Raw genomic sequence first — 24798 nt, 5'->3', positions numbered from 1 at the left:
TCCTTTTCACTCCCACACCGCAAGATATCAAACACATGCATGGTGTTTACAGCCTGTGGAGCAGCCTAAAGATATTACAGTCTCTTCATATGTACACTCGACCAAGTACAACCTCTCCCCTACGCAAAAAGGCACCGCACTGCATATTATCAGGGGTGGCACGCTTCTGACAGACTTGATTTAGCATGTACACAGCTCATATGTTGTCAGACAACCACCCCGTACATGGTGATATAAACATCGATATCTGTGCAGGTTCTTCACCCCGGGTGACACCAGTGATATCGCCCGGCCACACACACACACATGCAGGGGTCTCCCACTGTGCTGTCTGAGATACTCAGTTTACTGCACAGGAACTAGGATTTAGCAGCGAATAACCCCATCGCACACCAAAAATAACAAATGACAGAACACACACAAACACACACACATATTTCTCACAAACACACACACACATTTCTCACACACACACACACACACACACACACACAAAATAGCTGAACAATCATAGTAACAAACTAATGCAACATATAAAAAATATTTAGTTAAAAAGTACATTTAAAAAAAAAAACATTTTCCTACAACGTGGTAACAATGTTGATCTGTTCTTGAAACTTGTACCTTCATTAAATATCATTGTTGCCTGCTCTCGTTTCAAGTCTACCATGGCTGCATTACAGAATAAACAGACCCACCACACCATGCAATCTACCAGTGACCCATCAACTCATCAACCCATCTGTGACATTTGACATCAGAGAGAAAAAAGAAAAGAAAAAAAATCGAAGCACACAAGTCATCTTGGTACACCTGAGGTGTCTTTCAGAAGGGCTCTGGAGGAAAGTCAGCTCTTTAAACTAGAAAAATGCAGAAAAGAATAATTCCATTCCGGACAACAAGGACCAGAGTAAATCCAGTTTGGTTAGTGCACCATCTGTCTCTCTGACACCAATCTTCAAAATGGCAGATCAGTTTATGAAATGCATTATTCAGGGGCTGAAGAGGACAATCTGTCAAAGCTTCAGGTTAAGAATTTTTCCAACTGCCTTTCTAGAATATCCCCCAGCTTTCTAAGGTTGGAACATTGTACAAGTCTGGACACAGGGCAGATCATATGACCACAAATAGGAAGCTGTTGACCCATGACTAAAAGGTGGAGGGCAGGATCAAGCCGATATGAAAACTCCTTCATTCACTTGAGCTCATCACTTCTCAGTCATGTCCCACATATTGCTGACCATTTACTCTTACATGGTAAAAAAAATAAAGTATTAAAACTGTCCTAGAAGGATCAGATGAGTACCAACTAAAAGGGTGCTGAACCACATGAATGATACTAGTCGGTCATACTCGAAAAGTGCTCTTGGCCAACATACCAAAAAAAGGGTTAACCAGGAAAAGTGTATGACTTGCTCAACATTCTTAACGGTCTCATCCACTCTGAACTCAGGTTAAGCTTATAATTTGTTATTGCCCAATACTGCTTTGGCTTATGGTTTAGGTTAGACTGTCACTTTCTCCCTTCATTTCTTCACTGATTAAAATAATAATAATAATAATAATAATAATAATAATAATAATATTATATATATATATATAATTATATATATATATATATATATATATATATATATATATATATATATATATTATAAACAGGGCAGATGTGAAATAATAATTTATTTATTTTTTCATATTTCTTCCAAAAGTACATCTGTACTCAAAGTAAAAGAGACAGTTAGGTGTCTAACTGTTCCAAGATGTCCTGTGTTCATTACGCTCAGAGGGTCGTAGGGCTTTGGGGGTATGGGCATGGGGGAGATCTGTTCTGTAAAGGCTGAGAGGCAATGGCAACCTCCAGTCCAAATGGCTTTGGACCGCTCTGTCTCTGCCTGAAGTACAGGCCAACTTCCACATCTCCATCTCCAACCTTTAGGAGTTTCTCTAGGTATACATATTTAAAAAAAAAAAAAAAGTGCTACTTAAAATAAACCATGGTGGTGTGATTATGGCTGCAGTGTTGGGGAGGTTTTGTGCTTTCCTCTCTCCGTGCCTTTCTGTCTTCACATGAATTATTCTGCATAGCATGTTGAGCGTGTACAGATCACAAAGAAACGGTCTGATGCTCTGTTAGCTTAAAAAGAACAAATAACCTGACAAACAACACAAACACAGAGAAACAAAAAGAGAACCGTGACATCTCCCAACTCAACGAATCACATTCAATACACGAGTGAACGACTTGAACAAACTAAACTTGAGTTCTGAATGCGATTAAGAGCTCTTATGATCAGAATGACAGAGAAAGAATGTAATGTTGGCATGTAAGTCCTTTGTCCTTCTCCTCTGCTTAACACACCAGCCGCAGTCATTCACAATACAATAACAATGAAAAAGAACTCCTATTAATAATAATGAAAAATAACTCATTAATAATAATATTAAGAATTGCACATTAATCGTTAAGGGCAAAGTCAATGAAAAGTAACGTTGAACACAAACAGAGATTGCTTTGCACCTTTTGAGAGTTTCACCTTTGGCAAAGAACCTTCACAGCAGTACCTTGGCACACTGGTAAACTTTGACTGACGAAAGAAAAGCAAAGCACTCTGCCCTTTCTCTCTCTCTTTCTCTGCCATCCATCAATGTGTCTGTCCAGCCACCCCTCGACTGGATCAGTACCACTGGTGTGCACGTGTAACTCTCTCTCAGTCCCTCTCGCCTCCCCAGCTCTCGCTCCAGGGAGTCGGACGTCACCTAGGCGATCATGTATTGAGTTATGGCTCTGAGGGCGTACAGGAGCTCAGCCTGCAGCCGAGCCTCCATCACCAACAAATTCACATGCACCTGAGAGAGAGGAAAGGAAGAAAGGAGAGGGAGAAGGAAGGAGAGGGAGAGGAAAGGAGAGGGGGAGGAGAGAAGGAGAAGGAGAGAAGAGAAGGAGAGGGAGAGGGAGAGGAAAGGAGAGGGAGAGGAGAGAAGGTAAGGGAGAAGGAAGGAGAGGGAGAGGAGAGAAGGAGAGGGAGAGGAGAGGAGAGAAGAGGAAGAGGAGGAGAGAGGGATGAAGAAAGCGGGACAGAGAGAAGAACCGTGTGACTGAAGGAAATGAGGAATACACAACTTCCAGAACAATCTGTATATGACTCAAACCCTCCAACCCCACTCCTGCTCTGAGCGCTCACCTTCTCAGCAGGTTTCAGGGGGGTCCAGGGCGGGGGACAGAGGGGGGGTTTGGTGGCGTCTGGGTAACACGCTACTGCCTTGATGTAAAGCTTCAGCCCTTTCTCCAACAGCTGATTCACTTCTCCATAGTCATAGTCATCATATCTACAGCCAGACACAGACATTAACACAGACAGTCCTTTTGAGCATTTGCAAGCATGTCAATATCGTACAGCTCAGATTGAGGTTCCAGATGGCAGTCGTGTTAAATATTCTGTGTGTGTGTGTGTGTGTGTGTGTGTGTGTGTGTGTCCTGTTGTACCTTATGCCATAGATACAGTGGATGTAATTCCAAATGGCTCTCTGGAGGTCTGGGCCGTGTGGGGAGGGTAACGCTGCCACGCTTCTGAAGCGATCATCCAGCAGGTGACCGATGTCCGAGTAGAGCCGATTCACCAGCGAGAAGCCATGGTCTTCCCACGAGTAGTCCTGCCGAGAGAGAGAGAAAGAAAAAACGTTTATGACTCTCTCCTACACACCCACCCTTACATAAACTGCGACATGGATACCAAGGTTTTGGCAGCATATCTAGATTTGCATGCCAGACGTCCCTATTCCATGTTTTGACAGGCAGTGCCATTGGACTTTTTTTTTCTTTTTACATGTTAGCCGTTACTTGATATCGATGTCCTTGTCAATAAAAATGGTAAATGTGTTACTGGCCGAGTCAGCAATTTATATATGCTAGTGCGTGTGAAATCAGACCAATTCATGACCTTTCAACAACCATCTTGGCAGAGTCACCTGTATTACAAGTAACAAATGGAGGAGGGCGGAGTGAAGCATGTGTGTACAGGCATGGCATCTTTACGACCGGGGCTCAGCACAGCAGCTGTCACTGTTATGAGGTGTACGGCTTGGGCCTGTCAGCCCGTGGGAGTGTATGGATGAGCCTTGAACCTGTCAGCCCGTGGGGGTGTATGGATGGGGTGCTGGAGATGGTGGAGATGGTGGCTGTTCTCACCTGCACCCGCAGTACTTCATCCTGCCGGGCAAACTCCTGGTAGCCAAACTCTGGGTCCGAGATGAAACGTGAGGGGTCTGTAGAGCAGTCCATCTCTTCATCCTCGTCCAGGTCTGATCACGGGGCGGACAGAGAGAAAGACAGGGAGACAGATGTTAGGGACAGTGAAGAAGCAAAGCAGTTGTGGCGACTGTGACTACATACATGACCTTCATGTCTAGACCAATCATGTTGTGTCATGTGCAGGGTCATTAATCAACACTTGTCACAAGCAATGTTCCCTCTAATTTTTTTCAGCACTGAGCAAATATTTTTTATTCTGAGCTCACATTTCAGCACTGTGAGCAATTCGTAAACCACGCGACCTGACGAAAATGACCACGAGCCTGTGTTAGCCATAGGTTTCCAAAGAGATGACAGCAAATGCATCAATATGTCTACAAGGTTGATATTTATTCAATATCCTTTATAATGGCTGGACTTTGGTACATTTTAATGGTGGTGCTTTACCAGTCAGTTTAGTTGAACTTAAAGGATCTTTGGGTGAAAATAAATAAGGTTTAGGGAGGTTATGACTGGTTCACTGGTTATGAATGATTATGATGTGTGTGTGTGTGTGTGTGTGTATATATATATATATATATATATATATATATATACAGCCGCGGAAAAAATTAAGAGACCACTTCAAAATTATCAGTTTCTCTGGTTTTACTATTTATTGGTATGTGTTAAAAGTAAAATGTACATTTTTGTTTTATTCTATAACCTACTGGCAACATTCCTACCAAATTTCAAATAAAAATATTGTCATTTAGATCATTTATTTGCAGAAAAATGACAATTGGTCAAAATAGCAAAAAAAAGATGCAGTGTCTTCAGATCTCGAATAATGCAAAGAAAACAAGCTCATATTCATTTTTTAAACTACACAATACTAATGCTTTAACTTCAGAAATCCATATTTGGTGGAATAACCTTGATTTAAAATCACAACTTTCATGTGTCTTGGCATGCTCTCCACCAGTCTTTCACATTGCCGTTGGGTGACTTTATGCTACTCCTGGCGCAAGAATTCAAGCAGCTCGGCTTCTTTGCATGGCTTGTGACCATCCAGCTTCCTCTTGATCACATTTCAGAGTTTTTTTTATGGGATTCAGGTCTCGAAATTGGGCTGGCCATGACAGGGTCCTGATCTGGTGATACTCCATCCACACCTTTACTGGCCTGGCTGTGTGGCATGGAGCATTGCCCTGCTGGAAAAAACACTTCTCAGAGTTGGATTGAACCAAAGCGGACTGGAAGGTCTCCTAGTTCGTCTTCTCTGATGAGTCCAATTTTCAGCTTTGCCCAACACATGGTCGTCTGATGGTTAGACGGAGACCTGGAGAGGCCTACAAGCCACAGAGTCTTGCACCTACTGTGAAATTGGACTCATCAGAGAAGACGAACTAGGAGACCCTCCAGTCCGCTTTGGTTCAATCCTTATGGTCTTTTACAAACCTCAGCCAGGCAAAGTACAACGTTGTCCAGGAAGAAAAACTTGCTTCCTTTTGCTCTGACAATGTTCCCCAACTCTGAGAAGTGTTTTTTCCAGCAGGGCAATGCTCCATGCCACACAGCCAGGCCAGTAAAGGTGTGGATGGAGTATCACCAGATCAGGACCCTGTCATGGCCAGCCCAATTTCGAGACCTGAATCCCATAAAAAAAACTCTGAAATGTGATCAAGAGGAAGCTGGATGGTCACAAGCCATGTAAAGAAGCCGAGCTGCTTGAATTCTTGCGCCAGGAGTAGCATAAAGTCACCCAACGGCAATGTGAAAGACTGGTGGAGAGCATGCCAAGACACATGAAAGTTGTGATTTTAAATCAAGGTTATTCCACCAAATATTGATTTCTGAACTCTTCCTAAGTTAAAGCATTAGTATTGTGTAGTTTAAAAATGAATATGAGCTTGTTTTCTTTGCATTATTCGAGATCTGAAGACACTGCATCTTTTTTGCTATTTTGACCAATTGTCATTTTTCTGCAAATAAATGATCTAAATGACAATATTTGTATTTGAAATTTGGTAGGAATGTTGCCAGTAGGTTATAGAATAAAACAAAAATGTACATTTTACTTTAACACATACCAATAAATAGTAAAACCAGAGAAACTGATAATTTTGAAGTGGTCTCTTAATTTTTTCCGCGGCTGTATATATATATATATATACACACAAAATAAAAGTATCCAAGGTGTTCAGTCATTTCTCACCAGGTTCAACATTTAAGTAGAACTTCATTGAAAGAAAAATGCTAATGGTAGCCTTTATAAATAATTTAATAACTGGAGTGGCTTGCAACAAACTAAGCTACAAAACATGTCATTTGAATTACATTGAGGGAGCTAGGCCTATCTGGCTGTGTGGCTCATCTTGTCTGCACACCTTTCTGACTAAACATATGTCAAAATGATTTTGCAGTTAGCAAGATCACTTTGAATAGAGCCTAATAGGTCTAATTGAAAATATTGGAAATTTCTACCTCAAATCTTCTCGCCTCACGATTTTGTCTTAGTGGCATTCATTAGACTGAAACCGCGTTCACAGTCTGCGCTAGATGCTTGGAATGTGCCACAAATGTCAAGAAGCTGTACCAGATCTGGAAAATGCTCACTTTTCAGCGACCACCTTTTTTCAATAACCATGAACTTGAATTCGTTGTTGACAAATGAGTCCCGGACCGCATATAATGCTTCCTCCAGAAGTGCTTCGAACCTTTTCGCCAGATTGGTCACGTCATTCAGCCCATGATCAAATTCACTAACTGCACGATCCAACGTGTCCGGCTCAAAGGCAGCCCACTCAGCTCAGGGAAGCAGGCATCTAAGTGCTCACAAACTTTAAGTACAAACAGAATAATGTCACTTTTGTTCACTGCATGTTTTCCCACGAGCCAACTCTTTTCGCGTTGCCTCCGAGCATATGTAAATATGTCTGAAAGTTTTTATCCTACCTGTGTCAGTTTGGACTATTTCATCCAGCCGCTCATGTTTAAACGTTAGACAGACCTTTTTCTGGGGCACCTGCTTTGCCTTTCTTTTCGCCATGGTAGCCTATAACTGCTGGAGCAGAGCCCGGCAAGAGAGCTAAAGGAAATTTTGTATGTTAACATTCTAACGCACATCCGGCTTGGTTGTCAGACATATGTCAGTATTTTAAATGTTTATTACCTAGGCTAGCCTACATCCCCTTTGATGCTCAGATTTTTAAACCCTAAAAAAAAAAACGTTTATGCGGTCTGAAAAATCTATTGCAAGGCCTCTTCGACTGGCCTGCGCGGTCGCGCGCGCAACTTAGAGGGAACATTGGTCACAAGCATTGTGTGGCAATGAAACTTCTACAATGAAGACTTTAAGTGGTAAGTCAATTTAATGAGGCAGCCTGTGTCCTGGTTTTGGATTACTTATAGAGTGTGTGTGTGTGTGTGTGTGTGTGTGTGTGTTACCTGTGTTCAGGAGTGTTTGCGAGTACAGCGTCCGCTCTCCTCTCCGCTCTTTCTCCTCCTGGGATTTCTGGATTCTTTCTCGGAGGGCCACATCACAGCTGGAATCCAAAGACTGGGGAGAACAGAGGTAGGCACCCACACAATATAAAACACCCAGACCTCACACAACAGAGGTAGGCACCCACACAATATAAAACACCCAGACCTCACACAACAGAGGTAGGCACCCACACAATATAAAAACACCCAGACCGGACACAACAGAGGTAGGCACCCACACAATATAAAACACCCAGACCTCACACAACAGAGGTAGGCACACACAATATAAAACACCCAGACCGGACACAACAGAGGTAGGCACACACAATATAAAACACCCAGTCCTGACACACACAATATAAAACACCCAGTTCTGACACACACAATATAAAACACCCAGTCCTCACAAAACAGTTTCCAGTACACTATAGATGAATTGAAATCCATTCATGTGGAACATCCGCCCTCCGCCCCAGACTGCCCACAAACATCACACACACACACACCACACACAGGTCTTACCCGTCGTCGTGGCAACCTCTCGGAAGGCACGCTGGGCGTCAGGGGCACAGTGGTGTTGCCGTTGGCGGCGTCAGACAGGCAGTAGCCGGGTGGTGTGCCGTGGGGGATTCTGGGAGTGGGGACGGGCTCGGTGTCTGTGCCGCAGCCGAAGACGAAGCTGCAGAGGGAGTGGCAGTGAGCCAGCAGCACCACCGCCTGAACCAGCTCCGCCAGGGACCAGCACTGCTCGCCGCTTTTCAGCAAGGCCTGCCACACACACACACACACACACACACACACACACACACACACACACACACACACACACACACACACACACACACACACACACACACACACACACACACACACACACACACACACACACACACACACACACACACACACACACACACACACACACACACACACACACACACACACACACACACACAAAACCACTGTGAGTAGTCATCATTATTCAGTGTGGTTGTAGCACTAAGCTTAGTGTGAACATTGGCTGTGCAGGTTTGCATGGGTGTGTGTCCTTTAATGGCATTACAATGCTACCTGTGTGTGGAGGCATTGGTTTGACATGTGAAAGAGAACACTGCCTGTGGTTCCTGTATGTGTGAGCGTGAGGTTAGCCGTGAACCGTACCTGTATGTGTGAGCGTGAGGTGAGCCGTACCTGTATGTGTGAGCGTTAGGTGAGTACTGAGTCGTACCTGTATGTGTGAGCGTGAGGTGAGCCGTACCTGTATGTGTGAGCGTGAGGTGAGCCGTACCTGTATGTGTGAGCGTGAGGTGAGCCGTACCTGTATGTGTGAGCGTGAGGTGAGCCGTACCTGTATGTGTGAGCGTGAGGTGAGCCGTACCTGTATGTGTGAGCGTGAGGTGAGCCGTACCTGTATGTGTGAGCGTGAGGTGAGCTGTACCTGTATGTGTGAGCGTGAGCGTGAGGTGAGTGGTACCTGTATGCGTGAGCGTGAGGTGAGCCGTACATGTAAGTGTGAACGTGAGGTGAGCCGTACCTGTATGTGTGAGCGTTAGGTGAGTACTGAGCCGTACCTGTAAGTGTGAACGTGAGGTGAGCCGTACCTGTATGTGTGAGCGTTAGGTGAGTACTGAGCCGTACCTGTAAGTGTGAGCGTGAGGTGAGTCGTACCTGTATGTGTGAGCGTGAGGTGAGCCGTACCTGTATGTGTGAGCGTGAGGTGAGCCGTACCTGTATGTGTGAGCGTGAGGTGAGCCGTACCTGTATGTGTGAGCGTGAGGTGAGCCGTACCTGTATGTGTGAGCGTGAGGTGAGCCAGGGCTGGTGGGCGAGCACCTTGTTGATGTGGTCCAGGTGCTGCAGACGCGGGGGCGCGGCCTCAAGACCCTGGAGCCACAGCGGCTCCCCCCCCGCCCGCAGGAACTGGGCCGTGTGCAGGGACACCAGGTAGCTGCAGTGGTGACGTGCTGCCGCCTAGCAACACACAGACACAGACACAGACACAGACACAGACACAGACACAGACACAGACACAGACACAGACACAGACAGACACATTAACAAAGTGCTGAGAACAGTCAGTGAGGTGAAATGGGGAAGGTTTACAGGAAGATAGGAACCATCTCTGTTTCTTAGATCAGCAGGCAATGTCTAGGGTGCATATACTGTACATGTGGCTCAGGTTTGTGTTTTATCAAAACATTTGTAATTGTCCTTTCCTGAATGTCAAATGAGAACATTATTAGTTATGTGGTTAAGAGATCTGTGCCTATGATTTCCCCTAAATGACAGCATGCCATTGAATGTGCATATCTGATTGCTAGTCGATGCCCTGTGAATATGTGTGCGTGAGTGCGAGTGCGAGTGCGAGTGAGCGTGCGAGTGAGCGTGCGAGTGAACGTGAGACAGTGAGCGTGAGACAGTGAGCGTGAGACAGTGTGCGCGTGAGGGTGCCCGTGAGGGTGCGCGTGAGGGTGCGCGTGAGGGTGCGCGTGAATGCGCCTGCGCGTGTGTGAGTGTAAGTGTGTGTCCATCTCCTCACCATGATAGCTATGTAGTGGCGGTACTGCAGAGGCAGAGGGCCGTCCATGAAGAGGATGTAGTGCTGCGTGCGCAGGAAGCTCTCCAGGTACTGAGGGTGGGAGGCCATGTGCTGAGACACCGAGTCCAGGCGCCCCCTGCTGGCCAACGCCTTCATGCACAGCACTGAGGCACGCTCCTTCTCAGAGTTCACTTTCACCTGCGTGCACACACACACACACACACACACACACACACACACACACACACACGGGACAGAGGGACTGTGAGGGACCCGTTACTGACAAATGAGGTGGGGATGGCAACTAACTGCAGTGAAGGAGAAGAATTAGATTACACCCTGAGTATGCAATGTCAGGAATTTGACAACAAGATTCCAGCATTAAAAGGTTGGATGGAAACTCAGCTTGTGAGAGCTTGGTTAAAAAAAAAGTGCGGCTGGTAGCATTCTTTAAATAATAACACAGCAATACAGACACAAACAAACAAAACTCTGTGCTCCACACACACACACAAAGTGCATATTGAATGGAATGTATGTCTCTGTGTATTTGTGTCTCTCTGTGTGTCCCGGTGTGTGTCCCGGTATGTGTCTCGGTGTGGGTCCCGGTGTGGGTCCCGACGTGTGTGTGTGTGTGTGTGTGTGTGTGTGTGTGTGTGTGTGTGTGTGTCTCGGCTTACACCCTCTGGTTTTCACACCTCCTGCTGGCCAATCTGACAACATCGAAGGAGCAGCAGCTTTAAAACCGCAAGACCCTAAGCAACCACGTGCCAAGCACACACCGGCCCAGGAAACACAGGGCAGTGCAGGCAGTAATCACTAGCAAACGGACCTCAAAGAGTCCCTGATACAGAGAAGGACATATGGCGGCGTGTCTGAACGAGAGTGTGTGCGTGTGTGTGTGTGTGTGTGTGTGTGTACTGTCTCTGAGAGAGGATAAGAACACCTCCTGCCCCTCCTTTCGGTCTCTTTCTCTGCTGTCTGTCTGGCTAGTGTGTGAAAGCCCCAATCCCAAGACAGACTGAGATGCGTGTGTGTGTGTGTGTGTGTGTGTGTGTGTGTGTGGAGAGAGACAGAAGCAGAAAACGAAGGAAACTGATCTGCTTAGCATGCAACAGTGGAGGTGTAAGTCAGGGAAGACCGAAACAAATCAACAAAGAAATGAGAGTAGGGTAGTCAGGCAGACAGACAGGGGAGCAGGGTGGAGGAGGTAAAACAATGGAGGACAAAGAGAGGCACAGGAAAGACAGAAATAGAGATAGGCTATGCTATGCTATGCTATGCTATGCTATGCTATGGATACATGCCTAAAAACAGCTACCAAAAGGAAGATGTGTTAGTATAAATTCATTTTCAAAAGGCATTCTAACAATGCAAACTAACATTGTGTCTACTCCAAAAACATGATGGGCAGTTATGCTCCCAGCAGACTTGTGTAGACAATGCTGGTGAAAAGTGATAAAATAGTATTGATTAATAAAATAGTTCTATTAATATAGAAAGGAATAATGGGCAAAGAACATGCCAAAGAAACATGATATGGTAATACACTATTAAGCCCGACATGCTTCTTACACCAAGGTTATTTACTACATATAGAGATAGGCTATTTAAACAATTGTGTAACGCAGCTCAGGTTTTGTGGGTCTTTCATGCCACTGTTGGCTACAGTGATGTGATTCCCAACACCGGTCTAGGTCTCGAGATCAAAGTCCAAAGTCTCAATCTATTCTTGGTCCTGGAAAAATATTGTTTTGGTCTCAAGCACAGACAACAGAAGTCTTGACGTCAGATATGGAAAAATAATATTGTTCTTGTCTGTCTAGATCCTCTCCTTAAAGTATCTGGACCCTCCATACTGCTATGCATGAGCATATGCGTAATAGAGGGGGTCTCCTCATGAGTGTGTGTGTGTGTGTGTGTGCTAAAATACTGCAGAGTTGATGTTCCTCAAATGAAACTCAATGTCAATCTCAGCAAACACAGTCCTGACAAGAATGGCTGCGCACAGGTGGAGGAGTATTCTGTTTGGAAAACGGGGTGATATTACTGAGGTAAAGCTAGGATGTAAAAATATAAGCCTCGCAGATTATTTTATCACAATAATACAACAATTCTCAAGCCAGTAAGTAGTTATTCTATGGCTAAATCATGATCCAACTTTTTAAGCTTTTTGAGAGCTCAACACAGATTCAAAGCACCATCGTAGTTCTTGCACGTTTCTGCAGAAGCACAGTCATTTATAGCAAATCTATGTGGCTTTGTTACATTGTCCACAGCCCAACCCAACAATACAAACCACAACTACAATCTCAACAATCTTCACGGACCCATGTAAACCTGATACACAGCAGCTGTGCCATCAGGAGTTCAGGACATCTTTTAATAGGTCAGCTTTTTAAACCCCATCTCTGAATGATTAAATCCATTTATAATCAGAAGCATCAAAATATTGATGCACAACAAGAAGCACATGGCTCTAACGAAATCAGACAAGCACATGACGGTCTTGTTCTTTCACGGCACAACAGAATTTAAGCAAATTATTAAAACACTGGATCTTTGGCCTTGCAATGAAGAAAATGCATTATGCTTTTAATCCAATGAATAGATTCCCTTTTACCTCATTAAAAGAGTAGACACGGCTTGATAATATGTTAGTGGAAAATGTAGATGTAAATGTCTAAAAACATCCCACGCCAGAGTAAAATGAATAAGCAGAAACTGAACCGCAGGTCCTGAAATGAGGCCCACTTGTGCAAGAGTTTCTAAGAAACAGCGTGAAGCTTCTTGGGTTAAATAACAACTCCAGAGCCAAAATGGCTTCTTGCCTCTGGTCGCTGGTATGTGAAAGGGGAAACTGGACTGCCTCTGGCCTGGCTGGATGAGAGGAGAGTGTCGCTTGTGTGGTGTGCTGCGCTACATCAGAGGGATCACTCCAGTGTCGTCACGTATGAAGAGGGCTGGCTCCTGATTGAGCAACAGCCACCTTATGGCCTAGCGTCTCACCAGGGCCCGCTGGTTCTTCTGCTGGAGTTAAAGTTCCCCTGGTGCCCAGTGGGGGGGGGGGTGTCTCTCCACTCCCCACCCCCCTCCCCATGAGTTATAAATAGCCTTGGGAGACAGCTGGGAGAGCAGTTGTACAAGATAAGAGAGATAAACACCGTCTCTGCTCCTGGGCCGAGAAGCAGGGATGTTTTTTTGTGTGTGTGGCTTCACACAGTCAGCCCTTAAACAACAACTACTACCTCCATCACCAAAGATCTACCGCAAGGGGGGCACTGTGGAGCAACCAGTAGCCCCAACCACATTCGGGCATGATGCCCATGGAGGACACAGGTTCGATTCCGGCCTGATGTCATTTCTCCTGTCCACTCCCCACCTCTTCTCCCTCTCATTTCCTGTCCCACTCTTCACTTCAACTATCGATTAAATACCAAAAAGCCCAAAAATAAATATATATATTTATTAAAAAAAAAGATCTGCCCTGACGGAGCACACGTCCAGGATGAGTCATGCCTGCTATCCGGCTGTGGACTTCACAGCTTCAAGCCTGACCTTTTAAGTGAACTCTTGAACTCAAAAAGCTCAAAGAACAATACATTATTTAGGTTATCGTGTCATGGCACAGCCCAGGTGAATATTGACCCCATGAACGCTCTGATTGGGTCATGTACGTTTAACACACAGAGAAAGCAAGGCAGAGAGAGAGGAAGGCGGTGAAAAAGGACACTTCCACCATGACCCACTTTACTCCTTCCAGGAACTCGTCTGTCTGTCTGTCTGTCTGTCTGTCTGTCTGTCTGTCTGTCTGTCTGTCTGTCTGTCTGTCTGTCTGTCTGTCTGTCTGTCTGTCTGTCTGTCTGTCTGTCTGTCTGTCTGTCTGTCTGTCTGTCTGTCTGTCTGTCTGTCTGTCTGTCTGTCTGTCTGTCTGTCTGTCTGTCTGTCTGTCTCCCACCAAGGCACGGGTGCTGTGTGACTCAACCGGTCCCACCACCTAAAGTACACACTGGCACATGTGCATGAAGGTAGAGGGGGAGGGTCAAGGGGTGAGTTTGAAAACTAACTTATGGAACCTATGGCGTTCCCCTTCTCTCGCTCTCCCAGCCGTGCTGTCAGCAGGGCAAGGCCACGCAAACACAGGCAGATAGTGAGGAAAGAGCACACACGTAAGTGGGCCACGGCTCAGGCATGTTTGGGCCTGTTGCTCACAGCCCTCGATGAGCAGGTGCACTATTTGTCCCAAGGCAAGCTGAAGCACTTTGCAATGGGAAATATGAAAGCACAAAACTGCTGCTGCTACTGGTGCAGCTGGTGCTGCAGTTCTCGTAGTGTGCATGGACACATGCTTTCATTCTCACTGGTGCAGTGGCTCACTGACTGCAATGTAATGGAGGATCCTTAAAGGCCAAAAACAGGATGAATAGCATAGGCTTCAGGCAATATTTGCAATGTGTTCCACTTCAAATAGAAATTCAAAAACAAAAGCCCCTAGAAACACACCTACACCAACCGTAGGATAGGGGATTAACATATTTCTATAAAATAAAGAAAATACTTCAAGGCATATTCACAAGGATAGCAACTTTAAACAAATTAACTGCAACTGCACTGCAACCAATTACTTGGAGACACGAAGCCTGTTTAATACCAAAGCATGAAACCATAAAAAAAAAAAAAAAACATAAAAAGGTGTAATTAATAGCGGACATTGTATTATACTGCACCCATCCCACAGGTTTTTACTGTTGGAATAACACCTAACTCCCTTTTACAGTTTGGCCACTGGCTGCTGTGGTCGACTGTTCAATTAAGACTAAATCCATGAACCAGTCTAGGAAAAGAACCACTCTGCAACTCTACACTGTCGTTCTTTAACTTTTCTCATTGTGACTACTGGAACTTGGAAAACCCTTGGGCCCGTGCCAGAAGCGCCTATGTGGGAACGGTGCCAAACATCTCAGACTTGGCCCGAGATGCCACCGCTGTCAGGGCAAATCTTTGACTGGAATCCCAGCTGACCCGACAAGTAAAATGCTAAGAGTGTTGGACCGTTACCCATGGCTTGTTTCTGAGTGGAAAATGTCATTAAAAACAAAGTCTCCATTCTATGGGCACAGCGCAGCTCTACAGGCAGCTGAGAAACTCACCTCAACCTTTCCATGGGGGCGGGTTTGGGATTTTAGGCGAAAGACATTTGTTCACCGAGTCAACCTTATCTGCATGTAACGGTTATAAATTCACCGTGGCATCTAAGCTACAGAAACACAACAAAGGGTTTTGAGACCGGCAATAGAAAGGTCATCCATTCCCACGCATCTCACACACTGATAAAATGTCAATGTTTGTGTCAAGTTTAGATAAAAGCATCTGTTAAATGAGTATGTAACTTAGTGGCATTCTAAAATATTTAAAGATGTTGTGATCCTACTTAGTCACCTTCTGTGGATGGTCTGCAGGGATACCCATATATTTGGAGGGTTCCTTGCTGGCTAGGCCATACAACTTTGGTTGCTGATTTGTTGCTTGTTTTTCCCGAGAATCTGTTTTTGCGATGGCTCTAAAAGCTCCCAGAGAAGGCTTGAGGATTCCAAAACATGCATCACCTATAACAGATTTAACCTACAGTGACCTCCTTCTAACCATCTGACCATGCTATTCTGAGAAGAATAACAGTATAGTACATTGAAGACATGGAGGACAACACTCACTGTGTGTTCACTGGAGGGGGGTTAAGGACCGAGCACTGAGAGGACACGACACCATTCCACATGTGTTATGTACATTATGGGAAGAGACTGCATGTGTATGGGGGCGGGGCGGTAGATGCTAACTTTGGCGTAGCGCTTCATACTTTGGCCTCTACAGGGATGGTTTGGACTGGCTGGCTGGCGGTCGCGCCTGTAAATATATCGCATATCACCGTGGGCCCAAACGCCTGCTCCCAAGCCACAGCTCATTTGGGAATGACCCAGAAAAACATCCCACGGTAAACAGAGATAAAAAAAATTATGAAGCACTCCTGCCTGCCTCCTCCCAACTCCCGTCATGGCTCAACGGAGAGCGTCATGAAGACGTGTTCCCAGTCAAACAACATCACTGGTATCAGTATCTAGAGAATGGGAAGCATGCCCAGAACCACCGGAACATCTTTATCCACGAGATGGCTGGCCTTGGCGGAATGAGGTGAATAGAGCTAATGCAAGTCATGAGGTGGACTGGAGCTCTGCACAAACAGTCTGCTGTTCGGATTGTTTTGGGTTTTGGTTTTCCATGCACACGCATACACACAGGGGATTTAAAACACACGTACTCCATGGGGAAATCTCAGTGTAAAAAGGATGACAACTTTTCAATAAAGTCACCAAGATTCTTGATCCTTAATGGATGACTTCTTTGGGGTTGCCATCTCTTGACTGAGCTCCAAAAGGCTCATTCAGCCACAGCAGAAGAGCTCTTGGTCCACACAAAGGCAACATCAACATGCCATGACATGTCCTTGCTCATGAACAATACAGAAACTTAAAACAGGAAGTCAGAGGATCAAGCTAACCCTTCCTTCGGTTTTATTGATTCATCATGGCATGTTCAAAAGCCCCTGGTAACCTGAGGAAGCTTTCCCTTCATGATTCTTGAGAAGAAGGTTCTTGAGAACAGCTGAAGGCTAGATACAGATTTGTCCAGCCCTTTTAAATGGCTATTGCAGGGTTTATTCAAAGTCAAAGAAGCGTTCAGCTAAATGCAAACCCAGTGACGCCCAACCGACTGCATCTTCAGGCCGAAAAAGCAAAACAGCATTTGGGTGTTTGAATACATTTGAATGAGATGTGACCTGGTGCTTTGAATAAAAATCTCCCTGCTGCCAGCAGGCAACAACAAAAGAGGACGTTTTCTTCTCAGTGGCAGCAACACTCTGGCTCCAATGAAACCGGAGCGGTCTGCACAGGGGAACTCTGTTGATGAGATCAGCAACACTACACTTCCAGGGCACTCTCCCTACAGGCCCACCTGGGTGAAACAACAAGTTTTGTCTTCTTCTGTGGCCAATGTTTGACTGGAATCCATTTTCTAGGCCTTATCATTATAATATGTACGGTAAAAGGGGAGTTTGTGACAGTCATGTCCGAGCGCAAATGTATCATGACATCGTGTTCTTCTGTAAACAACGTCTTAATCCGTATTAATAGCCTGAGGTTCCCAGCACAAATTAATTAGTCTGAACTGCGTATTGATTTGTGCTCAGCCAACCTGCAGTGCAAGACTATGGTAAGTGGAGAGGATAGGCCAAGTCAGAAAAGCTGGATAAAAAAAAGGACGTAAGAGGGACACCTCTTTGGGCACAGGTGAATAGACAACTATTTAATGGAAGAGAGGACCAGGGGAGAGAGAGGTAAATCATTTCTGCATAGTATGAGGACTTCAAGTGTGCCATATCTGTGCGCTAAAGGAGCCTAAACTGGTGGAGGACAATACAGTCATGGCAGCAAGTGAGAGGGAAATAGGGAGAACTCCTACCCCTGTGGAGCCAACAGGAGGTAGACAGAGATATTTAATCTGCATTCCTGGAGGTCCTGAAGGGCTCTGTCCTTGTCATGCACTTGTGTCCCATCTGCTGTTATGCACACACCCATCTCTCTCTCCCTCTCCTACTGTAAGGACGGCCCACAGCCCTCTTTTTTTGGCTTGGCAACCTGAAGCTAATGTGAAGAACAAAACAGCCAGCTGCAGATCACAGGGGGTGTTTGGAGAAAGGGCCAGCCAGACAGATAGACATGGTTAACACAGCCTACAGCAGCTGCGCATGCAGTGGCACACATGCAGTGGCACACATGCAGGCAGGATGCAGGACAAAGGAGACTACAACTTAAAATGTGCAAAATGCCCACAGAAGTTATTGCCTACTGCACACTGCAGGTTTTTTTTTTTTTTTTTTTAATAGTGACGCATGTATAGTCAGTTCTGTGGGATTTTGTTTTGAAGATTTTATCTTTAAGTAGTCTAACAAACAGTCTGCAAATAATCTGCAAATGAAGATCTTGTGAAATAGGCCTACACTGTATACTGCATTAGACCGTAATTCTCCGTCACACAGAAATCTCCTCCACAAATAACCCACTGGTCTCATAATTTATGACATTAACATGCACATCTCCCTGCTTAAATGGGAACCAAGATTCTCATCACCACCAGAAAAAAGTGTCAAGAGCCAGGTCAGCAGATGAGAATGTTTTTACCGCTTACTGTTAATCTCTGGTGGAGGAGGGGCATTTCTGCAGCAGTCCATCAAATACCTAATTGCAGGCATGGTTTTGACTGTATTCCGCATACTTCTAATCAATGACATTTTTGTATCTGTAGCATTTTAGTTGTACAAACGTAAAATAGGATAAAGGCCTCGTTTGTTTTTATTAACAAACTGCTCAAATAGACTGCAGTATAAGTGAAAGTGGTGCTCCGAAAATGAACAACTGTACTGCAGAACAAGGACGTGCAGGTCGTTTTCCACAATGAATGAAAAAAATACATCGCACCTTTTGAAAAAATATCATAAGGAGACCAAAGATACACGAAAACACATACGCCCCGATTAACATTGCATGCATCACTGTAAACTAACTTTCATGAAATACAAAAATAACGAAGAACAGAGCGCATTCCTCCATTGTTCGAGAGGCTGAGAAATGCAGTAAACAAGTTTTCCTAGACGCAACGCCCCCTACTGGTTTACCGATGAAAAACACCTTAGAGAGGAGAAAAACAACTTTGATTGGCAGTATACAACATCGGTACACAAAGACGACAAAAATCTCAATTTATCAGGCATACAAACACGATAAAAAAATGAGTTAAACAATAAGTACTACAACACTGACATAGAGATTGTCGACCACGAAACTTGGCGTTTTCAGACATTCTTTCGACATGAAACTGGATTATGATTGCTCTATCAATGAAATGCTAAAACAATCCAGAATGCAGACGTGCAATGATAACCAAATGTGATGCTTTCTCGGCACTGGAAATTCCTTATGCACAACTCGAAGAAAATTTAACAAACAGAGCGTGGTTGGCAAGCAAAATTGAAGACTGTGGATCGAGGTCTACCAGCTTCAGATACAAATCGAAGCGAAGTGACAATAGGGATCGAAAGTAGACTACATAGAACCAAAATGCGTTATTTCCAGACTGTCATTACACACATCTTAGAGACATTTTCACTGAGGTGCGAACAAACATCGTATAATTTTGCGGGGCTAATAAATAGCTTAGATTATTCATGTAGCTATGCTAACATCATTCATTCAAAAGTGATCCAAGTTCCTTCTGAGGTGTCAAGCGATTCGAACCTAACGTTACACTGGTACAGACAGTTTGGACTGCTGTCACTTGATTCAGTTGTAGGAAATATTTGTCAGTTTCTAAAATAATAGAAAACATGTAAACGATGTATTTCGTTGGCTGACAACAAAAAACGGACCACACAACACTGCATCTTCGCAATCTAGCGAGACACAAAAGAAAAGTCGTAACGTAATGGATATTTTTTCTCGATGTAAAGCGGCTATTTCCAACAGGCATAAAACAATGAACAAACTAAAACGAACGTATTAAGGACATTATGCTATGAAGTTGTGATAACGTCTCTGCAATGTTAACTAGACGAAAAACGTTAGCCCCACGGCTAAAAGTTTTAGTTTTCGCAGGATAACGTCTGCCCAGTATGCAGAATAACGTTAACGTTACTGTCCAAGTTAGCTTTTAGGCTACTTGAGTTATCTATGCCAGATGTGGCAACTATACAAGTACTAGTAGACTAACAATTGCACATACATGACATTATAAGACAAATAATGTTCACTAATGACAACGTTAATGCCATTTGTTACAAAAAACTAACAGTGCCCAATGGCGTTGAATAGAGGTGGGTGTTCTCTGGATAGCAGACTAGCCTCAACCTTACACTACAGAGCAAACTTGCTATCCTAGCAAACTATCGATAGGTTTCGTAGAACAGCCCTTTCTGAAAACCTAGCATGTGTACATTTCATTTAAACGGGTATAAAGAAGTGACACTGGCGTTTATTTCAATAAGCAAACTTTAAAAAGTAACGTTAGCAAGCTACCTAATACAATCACAGCTGGACCTTTCAGCTGGTCCGAACCAGCAAAGATCCTATTGTTAGCTGAGCGACGGGTAATTTAGCCATTTTGCAGCCTATCGGTTAGTCAAAAAACTTTGTTCATTAACAGCCAGCAAGCCAGGCATCTAAGAAAATCAACTGACCGATATTGGTCACGTACCACCATCTCGCCAAAAATTGACAAAGAGCAAGGATTAGTCTGCCTGCAGAATTTCACAAATGATATCACCAGTCATGAATGTTATTAGCAAGCATTAGTTCAGAAAACGTTAGCTGTGTTAACTTACATTACTGACACAAGGATTGACATAGTTAACCTAACGTATAACCATGAACGGTTTACCATTTTCGTTACCAACACCACTGGGGTAAATTTCGAATATGGTATCTAGGGTTAGGGTTAGGGATAGCTAGCTGACAGAAAGTAAATCTTTGATTCGTAGGCTTTTTACCAGTTTGTCTAAGGTTTCTCTGTTAGGGTTAGGGTTAGGGTTAGGGTTAGGGTTAAGCAGTCAGTTAGAAGCAACTTCTGAGTATGTTCAGAGTCAGCAGCTGAAGTAACAGTTTTGACAAAATGTCCTGCATTAATACCTGATTTTGGACGCGCTGGCACTGGGTTCCGAGGCGATAATCCATTTTTTTCGTGCAGATGATCATTTTCTTCGTTGTTAGTGCATGGATACGGCTCTTCTTTCTCTAACTGTGCAGGCTTCTATCTATCAAAGCCTAGCCGTTCTACAAGTCCGGGCATTCAGAAATAACTGGGTAAGAAAATAACCTCATAGACTGACAGAACTGGAGACACTGCATCCAATCAGAGAATTGGAGAGGCGGGACGAAGGCAGTGGGAAGGGCTAAGATCTTCCAAGCCAATGAACTTTCAGAATTGGACTGCAACATGATGGAATACAACACCAATCAGCAAAGTGGTGGAAAAGTACCTGTCAGTTAGCAGCCTTGGTGAAAGGTGCCTGGAACCCTGACGTAATCCCACTCTTTTATTGTTCATTTCTTCATATTTGTGCCGAACTTGTACCTGCAGAACAAACAAATGCACGGTGAAGCTTGATGTATTGCACCTTTGCCTAATGTCATCTTAATTCACATGCACGTCTCATCAAGATTGTGATGATGGATTTAGAAGACAAAAGCACTTTAGGATAAAGGCATATAGGCTAGGACTGCAGAGGAAAAGAAGGTGGACTCTCCTCCATCTAACACTGAATTCCTTATGTTAAAATTCTGTTTCATAAAATGTATGTATGGACAGAGCTTGAATGGATGGAACTCTAGAATAGATGAAACTGTTTCAGTGTTTAATGTTCCCACATTTAAAATGAATCAGCACCGTACCTCCATTGCTACCTCAAGCTGTATTTTAATGCTGTGTACAACAAATAACTCTCTCTCTCTCTCTCTCTCTCTCTCTCTCTCTCTCTCTCTCTCTCTCTCTCCAGTCTCTCTCTCTCTCTCTCTTTCTGTCCCTCTCTCTCTCTTCAGGTATGTAAAATACCTCAACCAGAATACAATGGGAGCAATATATGGGCCATGAATCATCAAATAAATCATTAAATAAAATCCCTTTCAGTGCTCTGTGAGCCATATTTACGCCTGCTGCGTCTGTGTTTTCGTGGGTTTTTCACTGTAATATAGCCTACAATGGGAGCAACAATGACTAGGGCCTAAGTGACGACAGGTAGAACAGGTATAACATATCAGAGGTATAGAAAAATACATCAAAGTGGATACATAAGAATAACACCATATCCATGTTTCACCCCTTAGCATTTGTTTTGCAATTTACTAAGACTGTGGTGTTTTGGTTTCAGTTATGGGTGCAACTGACTCACGGACACCGGGAACTTCCTAAACAGTTAAAAGCGCTGTACTTCACCTTTAGAAGAATATTATGCCAGTGAGTTTAAAACATGTGATACCCACCAGTTCCTACTAACTTGTTCCTGTTTGCTTGGACCGGCTGAGTCCTCTCACCAATAATGGATGAATACTGCCCTTGTGTGGGGCATGCTACTGCTATTCGAGCTTTATTACATTTACCCTCATGAAATTAAGATGTTTTTACTTTCCTTGGACACACACGAGACACCCATTTGACTGTCTGAACACAAGTTTTTAGAGACACACCTCCAGAAGACACATACAGGCCAGTGCATTGGTTGTAGCATACTGATGATAAAGACCAGGTTTGAAGGATGTGTTAATTCAGTAAATATGTGAATAATAGTGCTATCTTTCATTTTAAAATGTTTTGAATGAAGCTTAACATTTGTTCAAAATAGACCCTGTGTCACACTTGATGACACCATAGGCTTTTGTCCTTTTTATTCAAACCAGCTGACTCCTCTTCTCTCTTTGTATCAGAAAGGGTCATTGCAAAGGTCCTCTTGGTTTCTTTAGAGAGAATCAGAGTGAATTCAGAGTGAATCAGGAAGACAAGTGGGATTTTCAGAATGAGGGCAATACAATGTAATCCTATGGGGCCCCTATGTCAAAGTAAACTGCTTTTTTCCCCGCCATTGACTGCTCATAATGTACTTACTAGTGTCTGACTACCTGAAAAGAATCCCTACAGAGATAAACAAAGATAAAATGATTACCTCAATATCGGTAAAAAAAAAAGTAGAAATGACTGTTTCTTCAGTCATTTTCTGCAGAAACTGAAACTCCAGAAACAGTAGAAACAGACACTTTGTACACTTTTTAAACAAGCGGTTTAAATTGATACACATGGGATTACATTCTATAGTCGTTTTGCAGTTTCTGATTATAGCGTTTGAACTCAATACTTGAACGATTTCGATAGTTTTGTCCCTAATAAAAGTATGGACCTGAAAAGATGTGAAAATAGGGTCCAGGAAAAAAATCCTAAAGTTTCTCTTTAACACTGAACTCTCCAGACCGAGGGAGTTCAGTGTGGAAAAAAGGACTTGGTGGAAACATCACACTTTAACATGTCATCATTTTCCTGTCTGCTGATACTAGATGGATTTAATTTCATGTTAAAGGTTCATAAATAGAGAGAAAACATCTAACTGCTAAAGGCAAACATCATAGCCAACATCACATGAACTTATATTGAGGAAAGAAAGATTCACACAAAACTGAATGCTACAAATAGCCACAATATAGGGTTTTACTGTATTACGTTTTTTTTTTATAGGAAGCTAGTTTTATTATATCATAAAATATAATTTGAATGGTACACGGTCATGTGAGGGGGTGATAAACACATCTGTTGTTTCTGCTAGCCACCCAGAATATTCATGTGACATTGAGTTGAACATGTGCATGAAATGCGCTATATAAATAAAATTGCCTTGCCTTGCCTTGCCTTGCCGTGCCTTGTGGTCGGGGGCACAAAACCATGTGAAAATGTTTGATCAGTTTGAGAGCACAATTTCATTAAATGTACGTACATCAGTTATCAAGCTAGTCAGCTTTTCAGTGCCAGATGTTCTGTTATTGATGTTCACATGGCAATGCTGTTGGCTAGTTAGCTCAGTGCGTTTGGTAAAAAAACAAAACAACTTTCTGCCAGTTCAGTGTTGCATAGACATCTGTGTCCTTTTCAGGGAGAGAATGTGAAATGTGCAACATTTATGACTCAGGGATAATTGACCACAAGCTCTTTTATGTGAAACATACTTTAAGGTCTTGTATAGAATCTTATCTTTAAAAGCCAAACAATAATGAAGTGCACGAAATATACAGGCCTAACTGGCAGCAGTGTATACCTTGCCAAAAAATGTTACACTACTTTGTTTACTTCCCATTTTAAGTACAATTGATGATCTGATAAGAACTGTTATGAACATGTAACAGTCTGTATAATTAGAATGATTTGACACAGAACACAGACCACAGACAGATCTCACAGCAGTAGGGGTTCAGCTACAGCTACATTTGTTTTGAAAGAAGACAGCCCGCTAGTGTTTGTAAACAAAAGGTTTCTCAGAGCTGTTTGTTTTTGACATTTGAAAAAGAAAAGCCTGAACACTAAAGAAATATAAAGAGACAAATGGGAAAAGAATTGTTTGTATTGCTTTGCCTCGCTCAATCTCAGTTCATTCTAACAGAAGGGCCAAGGAGCTGGCATGTACTTGCAAACAAACAGCAGCTTCTCTTTCACTGGGGTGGAACAAGCGATTGATTCAACTGGGTTCTTGTGTGACCCCTCAGAAGCACCAGTAACTGACTCATAAGTAAAGGGAGTGAATTGCAGAGCTTGAATAAGGGAGACAGTGCTTTTTGTTTTGTTCATAAATGTTGCTCTAGTCTACACAGACGTGCATGTTAGTGCACACACAAACACATCTAATGTGGATGTACCATTTATCATGACTAAAAATGTCAAGATATTATGTGTTGACTAT

General features: G+C 43.6%; 1 protein-coding gene across 1 annotated transcript; it reads right to left on the bottom strand.

Moving 5' to 3' along the window:
- Positions 1-1668: 1668 nt before the first annotated feature.
- On the bottom strand, positions 1669-21144 carry sesn4 (sestrin 4). Its single transcript, XM_080840581.1, has 9 exons — positions 20996-21144; positions 10263-10460; positions 9512-9694; positions 8246-8491; positions 7682-7793; positions 4190-4302; positions 3488-3654; positions 3186-3330; positions 1669-2850 (listed from the first exon to the last, which is right to left on the bottom strand). Exons 1-9 carry the CDS (start codon positions 21059-21061, stop codon positions 2761-2763), a joined length of 1320 nt encoding a protein of 439 aa, XP_080696707.1. The 5' UTR covers positions 21062-21144; the 3' UTR covers positions 1669-2760.
- Positions 21145-24798: the final 3654 nt, after the last annotated feature.

Source organism: Sprattus sprattus (genome assembly GCF_963457725.1).
Source record: "Sprattus sprattus genome assembly, chromosome: 6".
Taxonomy (NCBI): Eukaryota; Metazoa; Chordata; class Actinopteri; order Clupeiformes; family Clupeidae; genus Sprattus; species Sprattus sprattus.
The sequence above is the reverse complement of the archived record's forward strand: the minus strand, read 5'-3'. Positions and strand labels throughout refer to the sequence as shown.

Bases quoted from the DNA above. Each gene is read 5' to 3' on its own strand.
- sesn4 (XM_080840581.1), bottom strand. From the start codon at position 21,061: ATGATCATCTGCACGAAAAAAATGGATTATCGCCTCGGAACCCAGTGC. The intron at 8,492-9,511 runs GTACGGCTCACC...TGTGTGTGGCAG, and splicing joins CCTCACGCTCACACATACAG to GCCTTGCTGAAAAGCGGCGA. The intron at 4,303-7,681 runs GTAACACACACA...CCCCGTGATCAG, and splicing joins GCAAACACTCCTGAACACAG to ACCTGGACGAGGATGAAGAG.